This window comes from Piliocolobus tephrosceles, chromosome 7, assembly GCF_002776525.5.
Source record: "Piliocolobus tephrosceles isolate RC106 chromosome 7, ASM277652v3, whole genome shotgun sequence".
NCBI classification, from domain to species: domain Eukaryota; kingdom Metazoa; phylum Chordata; class Mammalia; order Primates; family Cercopithecidae; genus Piliocolobus; species Piliocolobus tephrosceles.
Window position 1 is genome coordinate 62,448,237 of NC_045440.1, and position 15,092 is coordinate 62,463,328.

The 15,092-nt window shown below is 39.6% G+C and overlaps 1 protein-coding gene across 6 annotated transcripts in view; it reads right to left on the reverse strand.

Moving 5' to 3' along the window:
• Window positions 1-15,092, reverse strand: part of ASPH (aspartate beta-hydroxylase) — a 225,311-nt gene that overhangs the window by 72,304 nt on the left and 137,915 nt on the right. For all 6 annotated transcript variants that reach the window (XM_023222351.1, XM_023222353.1, XM_023222350.1 and 3 more), the window contains 2 exons: window positions 8,366-8,451; window positions 3,442-3,528 (listed from right to left, as the gene is read on the reverse strand). In XM_023222351.1, the coding sequence (XP_023078119.1) occupies window positions 3,442-3,528; window positions 8,366-8,451 (173 nt within the window). The remainder of the gene's footprint in view (window positions 1-3,441; window positions 3,529-8,365; window positions 8,452-15,092) is intronic.

Sequence of the window (15,092 nt, forward strand, 5' to 3'; positions counted from 1 at the left end):
TGCTATCCCCATCAAGGTACAACTGACTTTCTTCACAGCATTAGAAAAAACTACTTTAAATTTCATGCGGAACCGTAAAAGAACCCATATGGCCAAGACAATCCTAAGTAAAAGGAAACAAAGCTTGGTGGTATCAGGCTACCTGACTTCAAACTATATCACAAGGCTATAGTAACCAAAACAGCATGGTACTGGTACCAAAACAGATACATAAACTAATGGAACAGAACAGAGACCACAGAAATAACACCACACATCTATAACCATCTGATCTTTAACAAACCTGACAAAAACAAGCAATGGAGAAAGGATTCCCTATTTAATAAATAGTGTTGGTAAAACTGGCAAGCCATATGCAGATAACTGAAACCAGACCCTTTCCTTATACCTTATAAGAAAATTAACTCAAGACGAATTAAAGACTTAAATGTAAGACCCAAAAGCATAAAAACTCTAGAAGAAAACCTAGGCAATACCATTCAGGACATAGGCATGGGCAAAGACTTCATGAGTAAAACACCAAAAGCAATGACAACAAAAGAGAAAACTGACAAATAGGATCAAATTAAACTAAAGAGCTTCTGCACAGCAAAAGAAACTATCATCAAAGTGAATTGGCAACCTACAGAATGGGAGAAAATTTTTGCAATCTACCCGTCTGACAAAGGGCTAATATCCAGAATCTACAATTAACATATACAAATTTACAAGAAAAAAACAACCCCATCAAAAAGTGGGTGAAGGATATGAACAGACACTTCTCAAAAGAAGACATGTATGTGGCCAACAAACATATAAAATAAAGCTCATCATCACTGGTCATTAGAGAAATGCAAATCAAAACCAAAATGAGATACCATCTCATCCCAGTTAGAATGGTGATCATTAAAAAGTCAGGAAACGATTATAGAGAGGATGTGGAAAAATAGGAATGCTTTTACACTGTTGGAGTGTAAATTAGTTCAATCATTGTGGAAGACAGTGTGGTAATTCCTCAAGAATCTAGAACCAGAAATACCATTTGACCCAGCAATCCCATTACTAGGTATATACCCAAAGGATTATAAATAATTATACTATAAATGCACATGCACACATATGTTTATTGCGGCACTATTCACAATAGCAAAGACTTGGAACCAACCCAAATGCCTATCAATGATAGAATGGATAAAGAAAATGTGGCACATATACACCATGGAATGCTATGCAGCCACAAAAAAGGGTGAGTTCATGTCCTTTGCAGAGATGTGGATGAAGCTGGAAACCATCATTCTCAGCAAACTAACACAAGAACAGAAAACCAAACACCACATGTTCCCACTCATAAGTGGGAGTTGAACAATGAGAACACATGGACACAGGGAGGGCAACATCACACACTGGGGCCTGTCAGGGGTGGGGACTAGGGGAGGGATAGCATTAGGAGAAGTACCTAATGTAGATGATGGGTTGATGGGTGCAGCAAACCACCATGGCATGTACATACCTATGTAAGAAACCTGAATGTTCTGCACATGTATCCCAGAACTTAAACTATAAAAACAAACAAACAAAGAAATCCCCCCCCAAAAAACCAAACAAACCCTCCCATGGCTTCCCAGCACATGTACAATAAAATCTGCAAGGCTGCAGCCTCCTTGATCCTCCTTTCCCTGCCCCCAGCATGACCTTCTTTCTCTCCTCAGGCTTATCCCAAGATTGTTTTCCTGCCTCAAAGCCTTTGACTTTCTGCTTTCTCTTGCCTGGATAGCTCCTTCTAGCAAGATAAACTCCTCACAACTCAGCCACATGTTGCCTCCCTAGAGAGACCTTTCCTGCCCAACTTGTCCAAAGCGCTGTCAGACCCGTTACTTTCAATCACGTTACCTGTGGCCAAAAAAATCTTAATAGGTGTGCCCTTTATTCCATTACCTTTTCTTCTTTTCTTTACAGCATTTCTTATTAGGTAAGATGATCTAACATATTTATTCTTAATACTTTATAACATTCTTCAAGTACGTATTTATTTATAAAGACTTTCAGGGCTTTGCTCAAATGTCACCTCCTTGATGAGACCTTTCCCTGCCACCTTTCATACCACACCAACCCTCTCACATGTCTACTAGCTGTTCCTTGTTGTCTTTATCCTCTGCTTAGCACTCAGCCCTAGTAAGCATATACTTTGGACTTACTTGTCCTATGCATCGTTTTCCCCATTACAATGGAAACTCTGTAAGTGCTGGGGCTTTTAAAATATGTTCTATTGATGCTTACATCAGGGCCTGGCACATAGTGGACTTTCACCAAATATTCTTTAAGTAATTTAAAAAAATCTTCCACTGGAATCCACAAGAATGTTCATTGTATTATATTATAATTATTTTTAAATTTTCTATATATTATGATGTTTTGACATCTTAAAAACCCTCTCTGGCTAGGGAGAGACTGTTCTGAGCTAGACAATTCTGAGATGGCCAGTGCTCAGCCAGAAGCAAGCTTTTGATATGCAAACTAACCAATCCAGAGCCATGCTTCCTCTATTTTAATCATGTCAGGGCCAGGTACCACCCCTGTAGGCAAAAAGACGGCTGAAATTATTTCAACCAGCCAGTACTGAACTGTTCACTCTGCCCTACCTTGCCTTTTCTATGGAAACCTCAATAAAGGCTGTGGCCAAACCTTCCCCTCTCTCTTGCCTACCATCCCCTGATCACCTTGAGTCTTTCCCATGTAGCCCTATGTGGCATGCTGGGCCTCCTGTCTCTAGGACTTGTGAGCATAACAAACTTTGCTTTTCCCTAATCCTGTCCTATGAGACCTCTTGTAGCTGCACCTGACTAATCATCTCATAAAAGAATACAAAACAGACATTCCCAGGGCCTAAAACACTGACATGCAGTGGGTTTATGCAGTTACAGGTGAACGGGGACATGCTTCATGAAAGAAGTTGGAAACTAGAGAAAGCCAGATAAGAAAGGAGATGGTAAGAGACGAGGATAAAGGTAGCTGCTAAGAAATGAGTCTGTTGGAAAAAACTATAGAGACAACAAAGTATGTTTTACTTTATATTTTAGAAAGGTCTTTCCTAAGCATACTTGCAACCTCCAGTTATAAAACCCAGAGTCTGAAAGCTCTGAGGAGCCTCAAGTGAACACTGTATGGTGGGATTAGATGGAATGGGACATGAGGGGATGGTAAAACAATGACAAAAGTGTTACTCTTTATTTTCTTTTCAAAATCAGAGAGAAGTCACATGGAGGAGGAGCAGAAAAAAAATGTTACTAAACTCAGCAGCATGCAATAGTGATAATTAATTGTATTTCTTGCTTATGTATATACGTGAGAAACTGATTCTGTATAGAAATTAGAAAGGGAAAATAGTAAGGAGTGAAAAATTCAATTACACAGAGAACACCTAAACATCAAAAAAGTGTTCTAAGGAAAAGGGTCTCAGAATACCTGTGCCTTCCCATATCTTGCTCGTGGACTCTGTGGGTATTTGTGTACTAGTTCTTTGAATGCATTCACTGCCTCCTCAATTTTTCCCTGTTAGAAAGACAAAATAAAATAAAATAAAATAAAATGCATAATCAATTAATGTTGTTATTTAATATTCAGCAAGTGATTTTGTCGGAATTTCCTAGATTCCATCCTGAGTGTAAAGATGGTTTTATCTAAGATTTTAAAGGAACCTATATTAAAGCAAACAGAAAACTAGTAATGAACATGTATTTACTTAATTTTTAAAAAGACAGACACCTGATAAATGATGTAATATGTGGTTTTGCTAAAGGAATTGAATTTTCCTTCAATGTATGTACAGGTTCTATCTGTGTTCTCAAAGAATATTGTATTAGTCTGTTTTCACACTGCTATAAAAAATACCTGAGACTGGATAATTAATATAGGAAAGAGGTTTAATTGAATCACAGTTCCACATGGCTGGGGAGGCCTGAGGAAACTTACAAGCATGGCAGAAGGCAAAGAAGAAGCAAGGACGTTCCTCACATGCTAGCAAGAGAGAGAAGAGTGACGAATGAAGGGTGAAGAGCTCTTTATAAAACCATCAGATGTCATGAGAACTTACTATCATGAGAACAGCATAGGGGAAACTGCCCCCTTGATCCAATCACCTTCCACCAGGTGTCTCCCTAGGCACATGGGGATTATGGGGATTACAATTTGAGATGGGATTTGGGTGGGGACACAGTGAAACCAAATTCCACCCCTGATCCTTCCCAAATCTCATGTCCTCACATTTCAAAACAGAATCATGCCTTTACAACCATCCCCCAAAGGCTTAACTCATTCCAGCATAAACCCAAAGACCAAGTCCAAAGTCTCATCTGAGACAAGGCAAGTCCCTTCCACTTAGGAGCCTATAAAATCAAAAGCAAATCAGTTACTTCTAAAATACAATGGGGGTACAGGTATTGGATAAATACTCCCTTTCAAAATGGGAGAAATTGATCAAAACAAAGGGGCTTCAAGCTCCATGCAAGTCTGAAATCCAGTGTGGCTGTCATTAAGTTTTAAAGCTCTGAAATCATCTCCTTTGACTTCATGTCTCACATCCAGGTCATGCTGATACAACTGGTGGGCTCTCATGGTCTTGGGCAGCTCCACCCCTGTGGCTTTGCAGGATACAGTCCCCCTTCCAGCTGCTTTCATGGGCTGGTGTTAGGTGTCTGAGGCTTTTCCAGGCACACAGTACAAGCTGTCAATGGATCTACCATTCTGGGGTCTGCAGGATGGTGGCCCTCTTCCCACAATTCTACTAGGCAGTGCCCCAGTGGGGACTCTATATGGGGGCTCCAACCCCACATTTCCCTTCTCCACTGCCCTAGCAGAGGTTCTCCATGAGGGCTCCACTCATGCTGCAAATTCTGCTTGGACATCCAGGCAATTCAATATGCATCCTCTGAAATCTAGGCAGAGCTTCCCAAACCTCAGTTCTTGATTTCTGTGTACCTGCAGGCCCAGTATTGAAATCTGTTTTACTCTTCTATGGCCTCTGTGACAAACTATCACAAACTTGATAGCTTAAAAGAGAACTTTGTTCTCTTGCAGTTTTGCAGAAGAGATTTCCAGAATTAGTTTCTCTCAGCTGAAATCAAGATGGTGGCAGGGCTGTGTTCTCTCCAGAGGTTTTATGGGAATATTTGTCCTTGTCTATTCCAGTATTTCTTGATTTGTGGACACATCACCCCAATATCTAATTCTGTCTTCATACTGCTTTCTTTCTTCTCTGTGTGTGCTCCTTTTTATTTTGTTTGCATCAAATTTCTCTCTGTCCCTCCCTTATGAGGAAACATGATTGCATTTAAGGCCCAACTGGATAATCCAGGATAATCTCTCTATCTCAATGTCCTTAATCGCATCTGCAAAGGTCCTTTTCCCAAATAACACAACATTTACAGGTTCCAGACACATATCTTTTGAAGGTCTATTTTCAGCCTAGTATGCACCCCACGCAACTTAAATTGCAAATGTCAAAGCTATTTCAATGATAATTGTGCTAAATGTACTAATATCAGACTTAAAACATAAGAATAACAATGTTCATAACAAATTTGATAAAGAGTGATATTCCTGCTTGACTGTCAAGGTTGTTAAAATAATGGGATATTTTGGCTCTGTCTGTGGCATTCTTTGAATCCTTGCAAGACAGAGGCTGTGTGACTTTGCTGAGGGGCCATCAGTCTTGCTTTTACTTCAGTTGGCTGGCAAAGTAAGTGTATTTGCTTTTAGTCTGAAAGAATTTCCCTTCCCTAAGTTCTTGTATAGCTCCTAACACTATTGTTCAATTCTTATTTAAAAACTCAATTGCAAGACACACAATGTTTGAAGAATTGCCTGAAAATGATCTGTTTCTCAACATAGCTTATAATGTTGTCCTAGGACCAAGACGGTTCATGGGAGAGACATGTATGTGGGCCACACTGTGTTGGCATGAGGCCAATGGGCTGTACTGAAGGACAATAAAATACATTCCTGCAGCTGCATGGTAGAATAATCCACTGATATGATGTCAGGGAGTAAGCAGGAAGTTTTGCATCCATCAGTATACCTTTTTTATGAAGATCTACAGCCAAATGTTTCTCTCTGGACTTGGAGCAGAACAGCTCTTCTGATGAACAATATTAATCTTATCTTCTGATTCTATTTTCCATGTTGTCCTCGAGGAATTGTTGACTTCATTCCTAGCATGATTTAGAGCCAGTGGTGTGAACTTTCAGGTGTGTGATTACATTTTCTTTACTCCCTCCCCACCTTTTAAAAAATCACTTACAATACTGTAATAATAAATGATTCCAACAAATAAGCAAATATATTTCAGTATATCATTTCAACCCCTTTTTCCAGAGGTAGGAAAGCATTTTAAACTTAAAATGCTTTAAAAATAGAAGACTGGAATATAATCTGATCTATACTTTTCTGGGGGGATAAAAAGCGAACACATACTTTTATGTAACACAGTCCTTGAGCCTGAGGCGTGAACTGAGGCTTCACTGGCTCTGTGTGGGATGTGTGTTAGTTGGCCTCAGCTGGTCCAGCACACTAAGGTGCATCCTCTGAAAATACTAGCCATAAAAACAACCTTAAAAGACTGAATTATGTTGATGAGTCAGTTAACACAGCTTCCTATTGTTTCAGAAGCAAGAATTGTATATGTGGCTACTTCTTCCTCTTTTATTTCGCTGGTATAAATTCAAGATGCTCCTTGGAAAAACATAACTTCAAAGGAGCAACACTGCAGAATACCCCATAACTGCGCCCTCCTTTATCATTCATGTAATTACATTAAAATCCTTCTCTAAAGCTGCTCACATGTTTTTTACACTGAAAGTTACCTGTGCAATAGGCACTCCCATTTTTATATATGACATTTAGTATAGAGAAAGTAGAGGTTGCCAAAGGAGGTGGCAGAAAAAAATTATTGCTTCAGTTCTATTAAGAAATACAAACTGACTACAAACAGTAGATGGCTTCACTTCATAAAGTTAAACAAGACAGTTAACTTTCCTGTTTACTATCAGAAAGTAGGAATCATTCCATGTGGTTAGATTTAAGGGAAGTGAACAATGACTTTGCTGCAATATTCTTTGGAGTTACTATATTTTTATTGGCAAACCTTGGCTTTGGAGCCTCACCTAATGCCAGTTCCAAAAGCCTTTACGTTCGTTGGTACACTTTCAATAAACATGAGACGTACATTCTTGTCCCATTTTAGTTCCTAACGAGTGTTTTTATTGTTGTTTGTTTACTTAAGTCCGCTTGTTCCTTTTTTATTGCAGTCAATGTTTACTGATTACAAAGCCTAACAGGAAAACTAATGAACATTACAGAGTCTACATTCAAGTGCAGAGTAGAGAAACAAATTTCCGCCAAAAACAAGGAGATGATTAATTGAAGATATGATTAAATACATTATAATAAATATTTTTGCACCCGATAATTAGATGATATGACCAAGGTAAGGGAACAAGTAACTTAAATCCAGTTTCAATTTATTGTTTTCAAAATTGTAATATCTATAAAGAAATGCAAGTAATATTTCAAATATATTGATAAATTAAAACATAAATAAGTTACCCTAAAAAACTGGAGGTGCATGAGGTTAACCCTAAGTAAGAAGAATGTCTTCTTCTTTTCTTGCATCAGGGAGCTATAAAATTAAAAACTTCCACTTCTATGACACTTGACAGTGTTATTATTATTATTTTTAAAATGTCATTTATGGCTCATGCCTGTAATCCCAGCATTTTGGGAGGCTGAGATGGGTGGGTCACTTGAGGTCAGGAGTTCAAGACCAGCCTGGGCAACATGGTGAAACCCTGTTTCTACTAAAAATACAAAAATCAGCCAGGCATGGTGGTGAGCACCTGTAATCCCAGCTACTCAGGAGAATTGCTTAAACTCAGGAAGCAGAGGTTCTAGTTAGCCGAGATTGTGCCACTGCACTTTAGCCTGGGCAGAGGTTCTGTCCAAAACAACAACAAAAAAATTCTCACTTGATCTTTAAATTGATCTTTTTAAAAAACTCAATCAGAGGTAGAAAGAGTATTTATCATTCTCATATCTTTAAGAAAACTAACACCCAGCATGGCCAAGTGATTTCCCCAAAGCTACATAACTAGAATGTGATGGAGGTAGGCTGACACCCACATTGGCTGGCTTGAAGGAAAGTTCTATTTCTCTATGGCCATGTGGTGGCAATTCTCTTCCATCTGATTCATTTCATGTGGAATGTTCACGTGCCTGGGGGAAAATCTACTCTATTCAACTGTTGTTTCTTTTACACTTATTCTTTTTTAACAAATCAAGAGTAATGCCTGAGTTTATTTAACAACAAAACCATTGCACAAAAATATCAACCTACCCTTTTACGGAGTTTTTCTGCAGCATCAAGTTCAGCTTTAATAGTCTTATCAAATTTATTTAAAAGTTTAGGCTTCTTTTTCTTAACTGAAAGAAAAAAGAGATTTTTATTTTTAACTTTTTTTGGCTAAAAATAGTTATTAAGCATAACAATTTACAAGTAGTGGGAAACCTGATGTTGGTCTCCACCATAGACCTGCAGAGAAGGCACACTGCAGGCTCGCCTTCCATTTTCCCCCCTAGATGATGTGATGAAGCCAGTGACTGCCCAGGAAGACAACGCAGCCCTTACCCATCTGCTACTATGTGTTCTTGGGGGAGTGGGTGGATACTATACTGAAACTCTCCAGGATACTGGCTTGGTTTCTGGGATGTAAATGGTGGGTATGACTTCTAAACTTTTATCATCAACTTCTTGGCTATGTCCAAAAGATTGTTTAAAATAGTTTTTGAATATGTTCACAACTTTTTCTGATACAGATAAAGATGAAAATGGAAGGCTCCTCTCAAAGAAGTCAAGTAAAACAGAATTTCTTCGTTTAGCATTCAAGTCCCTTCCAGTGCATCCTAGACTGACCACCCAGCTATGTTCCATACTTCAGCCAAAATAGACTGCCCCATGTTCCCCAAATAAGCGATTTGTACCCTTCCTTCCTACCTTCCTTCCTTCCTTCCTTCCTTCCTTCCTTCCTTCCTTCTTTCCTTCCTTCCTCCTTCCCTCCCTCCCACCCTTTCCCCTCCCCTCCCTTCCTTTCTTCCTTCCTTCCTTTTTTTTTTTCTTCTTCTTCTTTTTTTAAACAGAGTCTCACGATGTCGCCCAGGCTGGTTTTGAACTCCTGGCCTCAAGTGATCCTCCTGTCTTGGCCTCCCAAGGTGCTGGGATTATAGGCATGAGCCACTGTGCCCAACCCGTGCTATTTCTTCTGCTACCTCATTTAAATAAAAAGCCTGTGCTTTATCTTCTTCTGTGAAAAAAGTGTCTATTCATCAACAATAAGCTCAAAACCACACTCCTTATAAAGTTTCTCCTGAAATCACCCACACAGTACTTAGTCCCCTGCTCCACTGTGTGCGTCCTTAAGTCCACTGTACCCTGTGTATCTCTGTTTTGTGGTCCTTGCCACTAGGGGTTTTGTTATAATCCTTCATGCACTTATCTTAGTCCTAACTCTTGCAGGGTGGTACCATGTCTTAAATGCAGGCTGAATCCATTTATGCTTACTTAGCAAACAGTTTTTGGCTCTGTGCACAACCTCAGCGCCCAGCAAACAGGGGCCCTCCTCCCGAAGGCAAGGCACACCCAGCAGGTGAGAGGGCCAGTCCTGCTGGTGCACAACTGGCAGTGCCTGCATAGTGGATGGATGTGGAGCACTTCTTGGAAGCCCCAAGTGACAAGAGTGGAAGCTTGAAGGGTAAGTACAACGTTCTGGAGAAGAGGAGTGGTGGCAGGGAAGGGGGCAAAGCGGGATAGAGAGGAATTAAAACAATCAGAAGAGAACTTCCTCAATATTCTGACAATAAACTTACAGACGTAATAGCTTCTTCCTTATCTTGTCACAAAGGAGGAGGGACTCTTCTTTCTAAGGTCCCCTCCCTGCCAACACACACACCTGTCCTGTGCCTTCTGAATGTCTCCTCACTCTCTTGATCTCTCATGTGCCCCTGATGGGAATTTAATAATGCATTATATAAGCCAAAATTTCTGCCATCTTACAGCAAACAAATAAACCAAGACAAACCTCAGCCTACCCTCCTCTACTTGCCACGCTCCCTCCCCTCCCCTCGAGGGGTACCTCTTTGTCATCTTTCCTATCAGCACTTTGGCTTCCTCACCCACCACATGGGCAGAAGCAAGTCTTCCAGAGGAGTGAGGGCTGTGGGATTAAGCATAGATGGCAGGGGTCTGAGTCCCAGCTCTGTCACCTCCAAGCTCTGTGACCTAAGCCAAGCTGGTACTAAACTTTTCTGGGCCTCACTTACCCCCTCTATAAAATTAGGGGTGTTTTTGAGGGCTAAATCAATATAGTATGTGAAGCATTTAACACAGTGCCTGGCATACAGTAAGTGCTCAGTACCTGAGAGCTATTACAATAATGGCTATGGCTTTCTGCACATCTATTTGTTCTATTTCTTCTTATTTTACCTGGTCCCTCTGCAGCATTTGAAATGGTTGATGCCCGCCTCCTTCCTAGATGATCCCTTTCCTTGACTTTTATGTTGCCCACTCTCACAGATTTCCTCCTCATTCTCTAGCCTCTTGAATTTCTCTTTCTTGCCTCTGTAACTTCTCTTTGCTGCTCCTTGAGATGTTATGTTCTTCAGGGTCGGTCTTCAGTCTCTTTAGCAGCTTTAACTATTTAATTTTCCAGCTGAGCTACAAATCAACTAGTTCATTTTCTCCTGCATCATGAAAATTATAATTCCAAGCACCTACTGATACGTGCCACAAGCTCAGTAAATAAAAATTATAATTTGCAATTCCTCACACATCTATTCTTTTTCATATTGACTTTATTGCAGAGAATGACACCTGGTTGTCCAAATCAGAAACTTGGTTATAAAAGGCAACCAAAATAAGGGCAAAGAAGAACACATGGAATCATCCAAAGGAAGATGGAATGGAATCACTACTATCTTTTTAGCACTCACTCTGCGCCAGTCAATGGGCCACCACTATATCTAGATATCTTTTATTTTCTCAACTTCCTGAATACAGGGAATTTAACTACATGGATAAGACCACTGAGGCTCCAAAAGGGTTAGTTACTTTGACCCCTCCCCTCTCTTATCCACATGGAAAGAAGGGGATACTTATTTCTTGTTTCCGAAGAAGAGGGAAGATTCTCCAAAACCCTTAGTCTCCTACCTTTCCCTATAGGGGAGGTGATGTGACTTAATCCACTTGCTGAGTTGGTGGAAGGAACTTGAAGTTCAGTTTCACTCCTTCCCAACCTCTCAAGAGCATACATGCTGAGCTGAGCTGAGCTGACTTTCTGAGAGCATTCGCGCTGAGCAGAGCTGTGAGAGAGGCTCTCACATGGAAGAACTACGGCTGCTCCGTGCTGTGTGGAGCGGTGGGTATGTCCAATTCTGGGGCTCAGTATTAAGAAATCCGTTATTTCTGATTATCCAAACCCCACCTTTCAATTCAACTTTCATTAAGTAATAAAGCTGACACTCTGATCACCTTTTAATTACTTATGCATTTGTAAAAAATTGCTATGATCTTCTATTATATTTATTTGACCCTCCTCCTCTCTCCTCCCAGAAACCCTAATCCCTGTATTGTTGAAAGCTATATGTGTCTAAGGCAGAGACTGAAAAAATAGTGAATAATGAGCTTTAAACTGCATGCCATTATATGTTACCATACATGCTGACATGGAAAATGAATAGACATTTCACTGTGACACAGATTGATGGTGGTAGGAGCTCATGCCTTGTCATCTCAGCACAGACTTATGTCTCCCAATTGTTCATTTTGCTTTTGTAGAAGTGTCTATCAACAGAATGACAGTGAGACCTCCAAGAAAGCCTGGTGTGCACCTGAGTAGACAGTTTCACTGTGGGCATCGCTGGTTTTCCCCAACATGTCTCTTGTGTTATAAAATTCAAGTTAAAACGGTATTTATTTATAAGAAACTAAAAACTGCAGTTTAGGACATCCAAAACAGTCAGCAGCAAAATTATATGTTTGTTAATGAGCAATGCTGTACCTTAGTGTCACAATATTTCAATAACAGCACTAAAATAGACAAAATATTAAAAATTTCACAGCATGTCACCACGTTCTGTCTTTTCATATATCTTCATATGTGATAGCTTCTAACTATTGAACCTGTCTTTGAAATTCAAATTTTATCCTGACTATTTTTAAGTACACAGAAAGCCTGAGGCAATTTTCCAACTGTTAGAAACCACAGACTCACTCTTTCTTCTCATTTTGGGGAGGCACATGTTCTAGCTATAGAAATAATGAGTCCTCATTCAGGTTGGTGACAGGACTCTGGTGAACTCTCTCCAGCACTCTGGGCCTCAGCTTTCTCATCTACAAATGGGTGATGTGTGCTGCTTCTCTTAAGGTCTCTTTGAACTGAAAAGGCCTGTGCTTCTAATTTTCTGTATTTAAATTATGTTCATAGTCTTCTGAAGTACACCTATAAGGTACTAGAAAGAATTATTAATTTTGTTGAATTTGGATCTTTCAAAATGGTTTAGGAGAAAGCTATCTATGCTATATATAAATTAAAGTTTGTTTGTTTTAAATCACTGCCATTACAAGTGTTTGGCCCTTTTTCAAAAGCACAAAGAAGAAAAGAAAAAGGAACACTTACATTTCAAATCCTTACTTCCCTTGCCATGCTGTGGTTGGAATATTAAGAGCAAATAAAATGGAAAAGAAGGAAAATAAAAGGATAGCTGAAGGCAGGAGGAAAACACTAGTGATGCATTTGTAGATATAAAAATTACATTGACTCCTTTTCGTTTCCACTTAGTTCATGGAAGTTGTTTTTATACCACAGTCCATGGGGAGAAGTTGATCATCGATAAAAACAGACACAGAATCTTCATATTACTCTATGTCCTATACCCATTCCACTGAAAACAGTGAAGAAAACAGCAATTTCTGCTCCAAGGTATACTGAAAAGCAACAATTTCCTAACTAGTCTCCCTGACTCCAGTCTGTTCCCGTGTCCTACCTTGTTCTCAGGTTCTTTCTGAAACACAATTTATTCATGTCATTACATTGCTGAAAACACACCCATAGATCCCCAGAACATAAGAAATAGAAATTAAACTCACTGGGATGCCCTCCTAGCAATTCTGCTCCTAATTATGGACTCAAGAAAAATGAAAACATAAATCATGAAGACATACACAAAGACTTGTATGTAAATATTCACCACAGGGTTGTTCACAACAGCCCCAAAGTAGAGAAAACCCAATGTCCATCAACTGGTGAATGAAAACAATCTGTGGTATATCCATACAATGAAATACTACTCAGCAATAACACCAGTACCTGCAACAATATGGATGAATTTTAAATGCATTATGTTAAGTGAAAGTGGCCTAGTCCAAAAGACTACTGACTAATTCCATTTAGATGGCATCCTGGAAATCTGAAAACTGTAGTGACAGAAAACAGGTAAGTGGCTTCAGAGGCTGGGTGGGAAAAGGGGATAACTACAAAGGGCATAAAATAATTTGAGGGGTTGCAAAGTTCTATATGTTAGTTGTGGTGGATAAACTGCATCTAGATGTATATACATAAGCCAAAACTCATAGAATGCACACTATAAAAGGTAAATTTTATTGTATGTAAATTACTCCTTAATGGACCTGACTTATAACAAAAAAAGTCACAAGGCAAAGATAAGCTCCATGATTCTCAGTGAAGACTCTTACTATGTAGGTGTAATAGTATGAAAAACTCCTGAGAATAAAAACAGCATCCTTTTCAAAAATGAAATTAAATTTAGTTTGAAACTCTCCAAAAATCTGTTGGGAGGTAATTCACTCACCCATGTTTAAGACACACTTATCTGCACAAAAAAAGGAAAAAACCCAACATGTGAATCTAGACCTAGCTAGGCCCTCAATTGCATTGGAATATTTTTTTTTTTTTTTTGTATTTAACATCCCAGCTACCTTTTCTACTCCAGACTGCCCTCTTCCTTCCCAGTCACCACCCTTCCAAGCACCCTACTCTTGAACTACATCAAAACACTGGCCCGTTCCTCAGCGTGTCACTCTGCCCACAGCGGAGGGAGACCTACGATTGTGGATTAGAGCCCATCTTGGTCATCGGCTTGTTTATTCACTCAAGAATTTGTTAAAATGCCTGTTTTCCAAAAACTGTGTGAGGTTCTGAGAATTCAACAGGATCTTTCTTAAGGAGGTTATAGTCTTCTGGGGAAGACGTAACTGAATAATTAGTAGTTAGAAGAATGTGCGCAATTATAAGGGTGAATGAGGAGTGGTACTAACTATTTGGAAGGGGAACCATCTTGGGGAAACTAAAAACTTCTGTATATCCAGGGAGAGGAAGCATTCTGGGCAGAGGATAGAGTATTTATTTTGTAACTCAATCACAATCTGGAACTTGAATCTATTATTAGGTTGTTTTTGTTTGTTTGTTTTGTTTTGTTTTTAATGTGAAAGGCTAAAATTCCTCTCCTGCTTGGATGCTAGGGTTTGGTGCCATAACATATAAATTTTCTTACAATAAAAATCTGAGCTTTCTAGAATTTTGGAAAGCTGAAGGTGTAGATATTGCTCAGGGATCCCAGACACTGACTTGCTTTCTCCGCGTGTCTGAGGAAGGAACTTTATTGATGCTGAGCCTGCTTCAAGGGCTAGTAGAGTTCAAAGTGCGTGCTCTGGGAGTATAAAGTTTTTTCAAGAGAGGGTATACATACTGACTACAAAAGAGCAGTGGCATAGCAAGAATTGGGGTTTTGAAAACATGCAAGACAGAGAGTGGAAAACTGTGGCTCCCATCTGTACCGATGAAGGACTCTAGATGGCCAGGGAAGCCATGCAAAGGGACATAGCATCTGCCCTGGGCTGCCATTTTGCTTCTGATACAATTTTGTATGGCTGATTAAATAAGAACCTTAATTTAACTCTCCCTCTGTGTGTCTGCATGTGTGTGTGTGTGTGTGTGTGTGTGTGTGTGTGTGTATGAATTTCTCCCACCAGCCCGTCTGAAATGCTATACTTA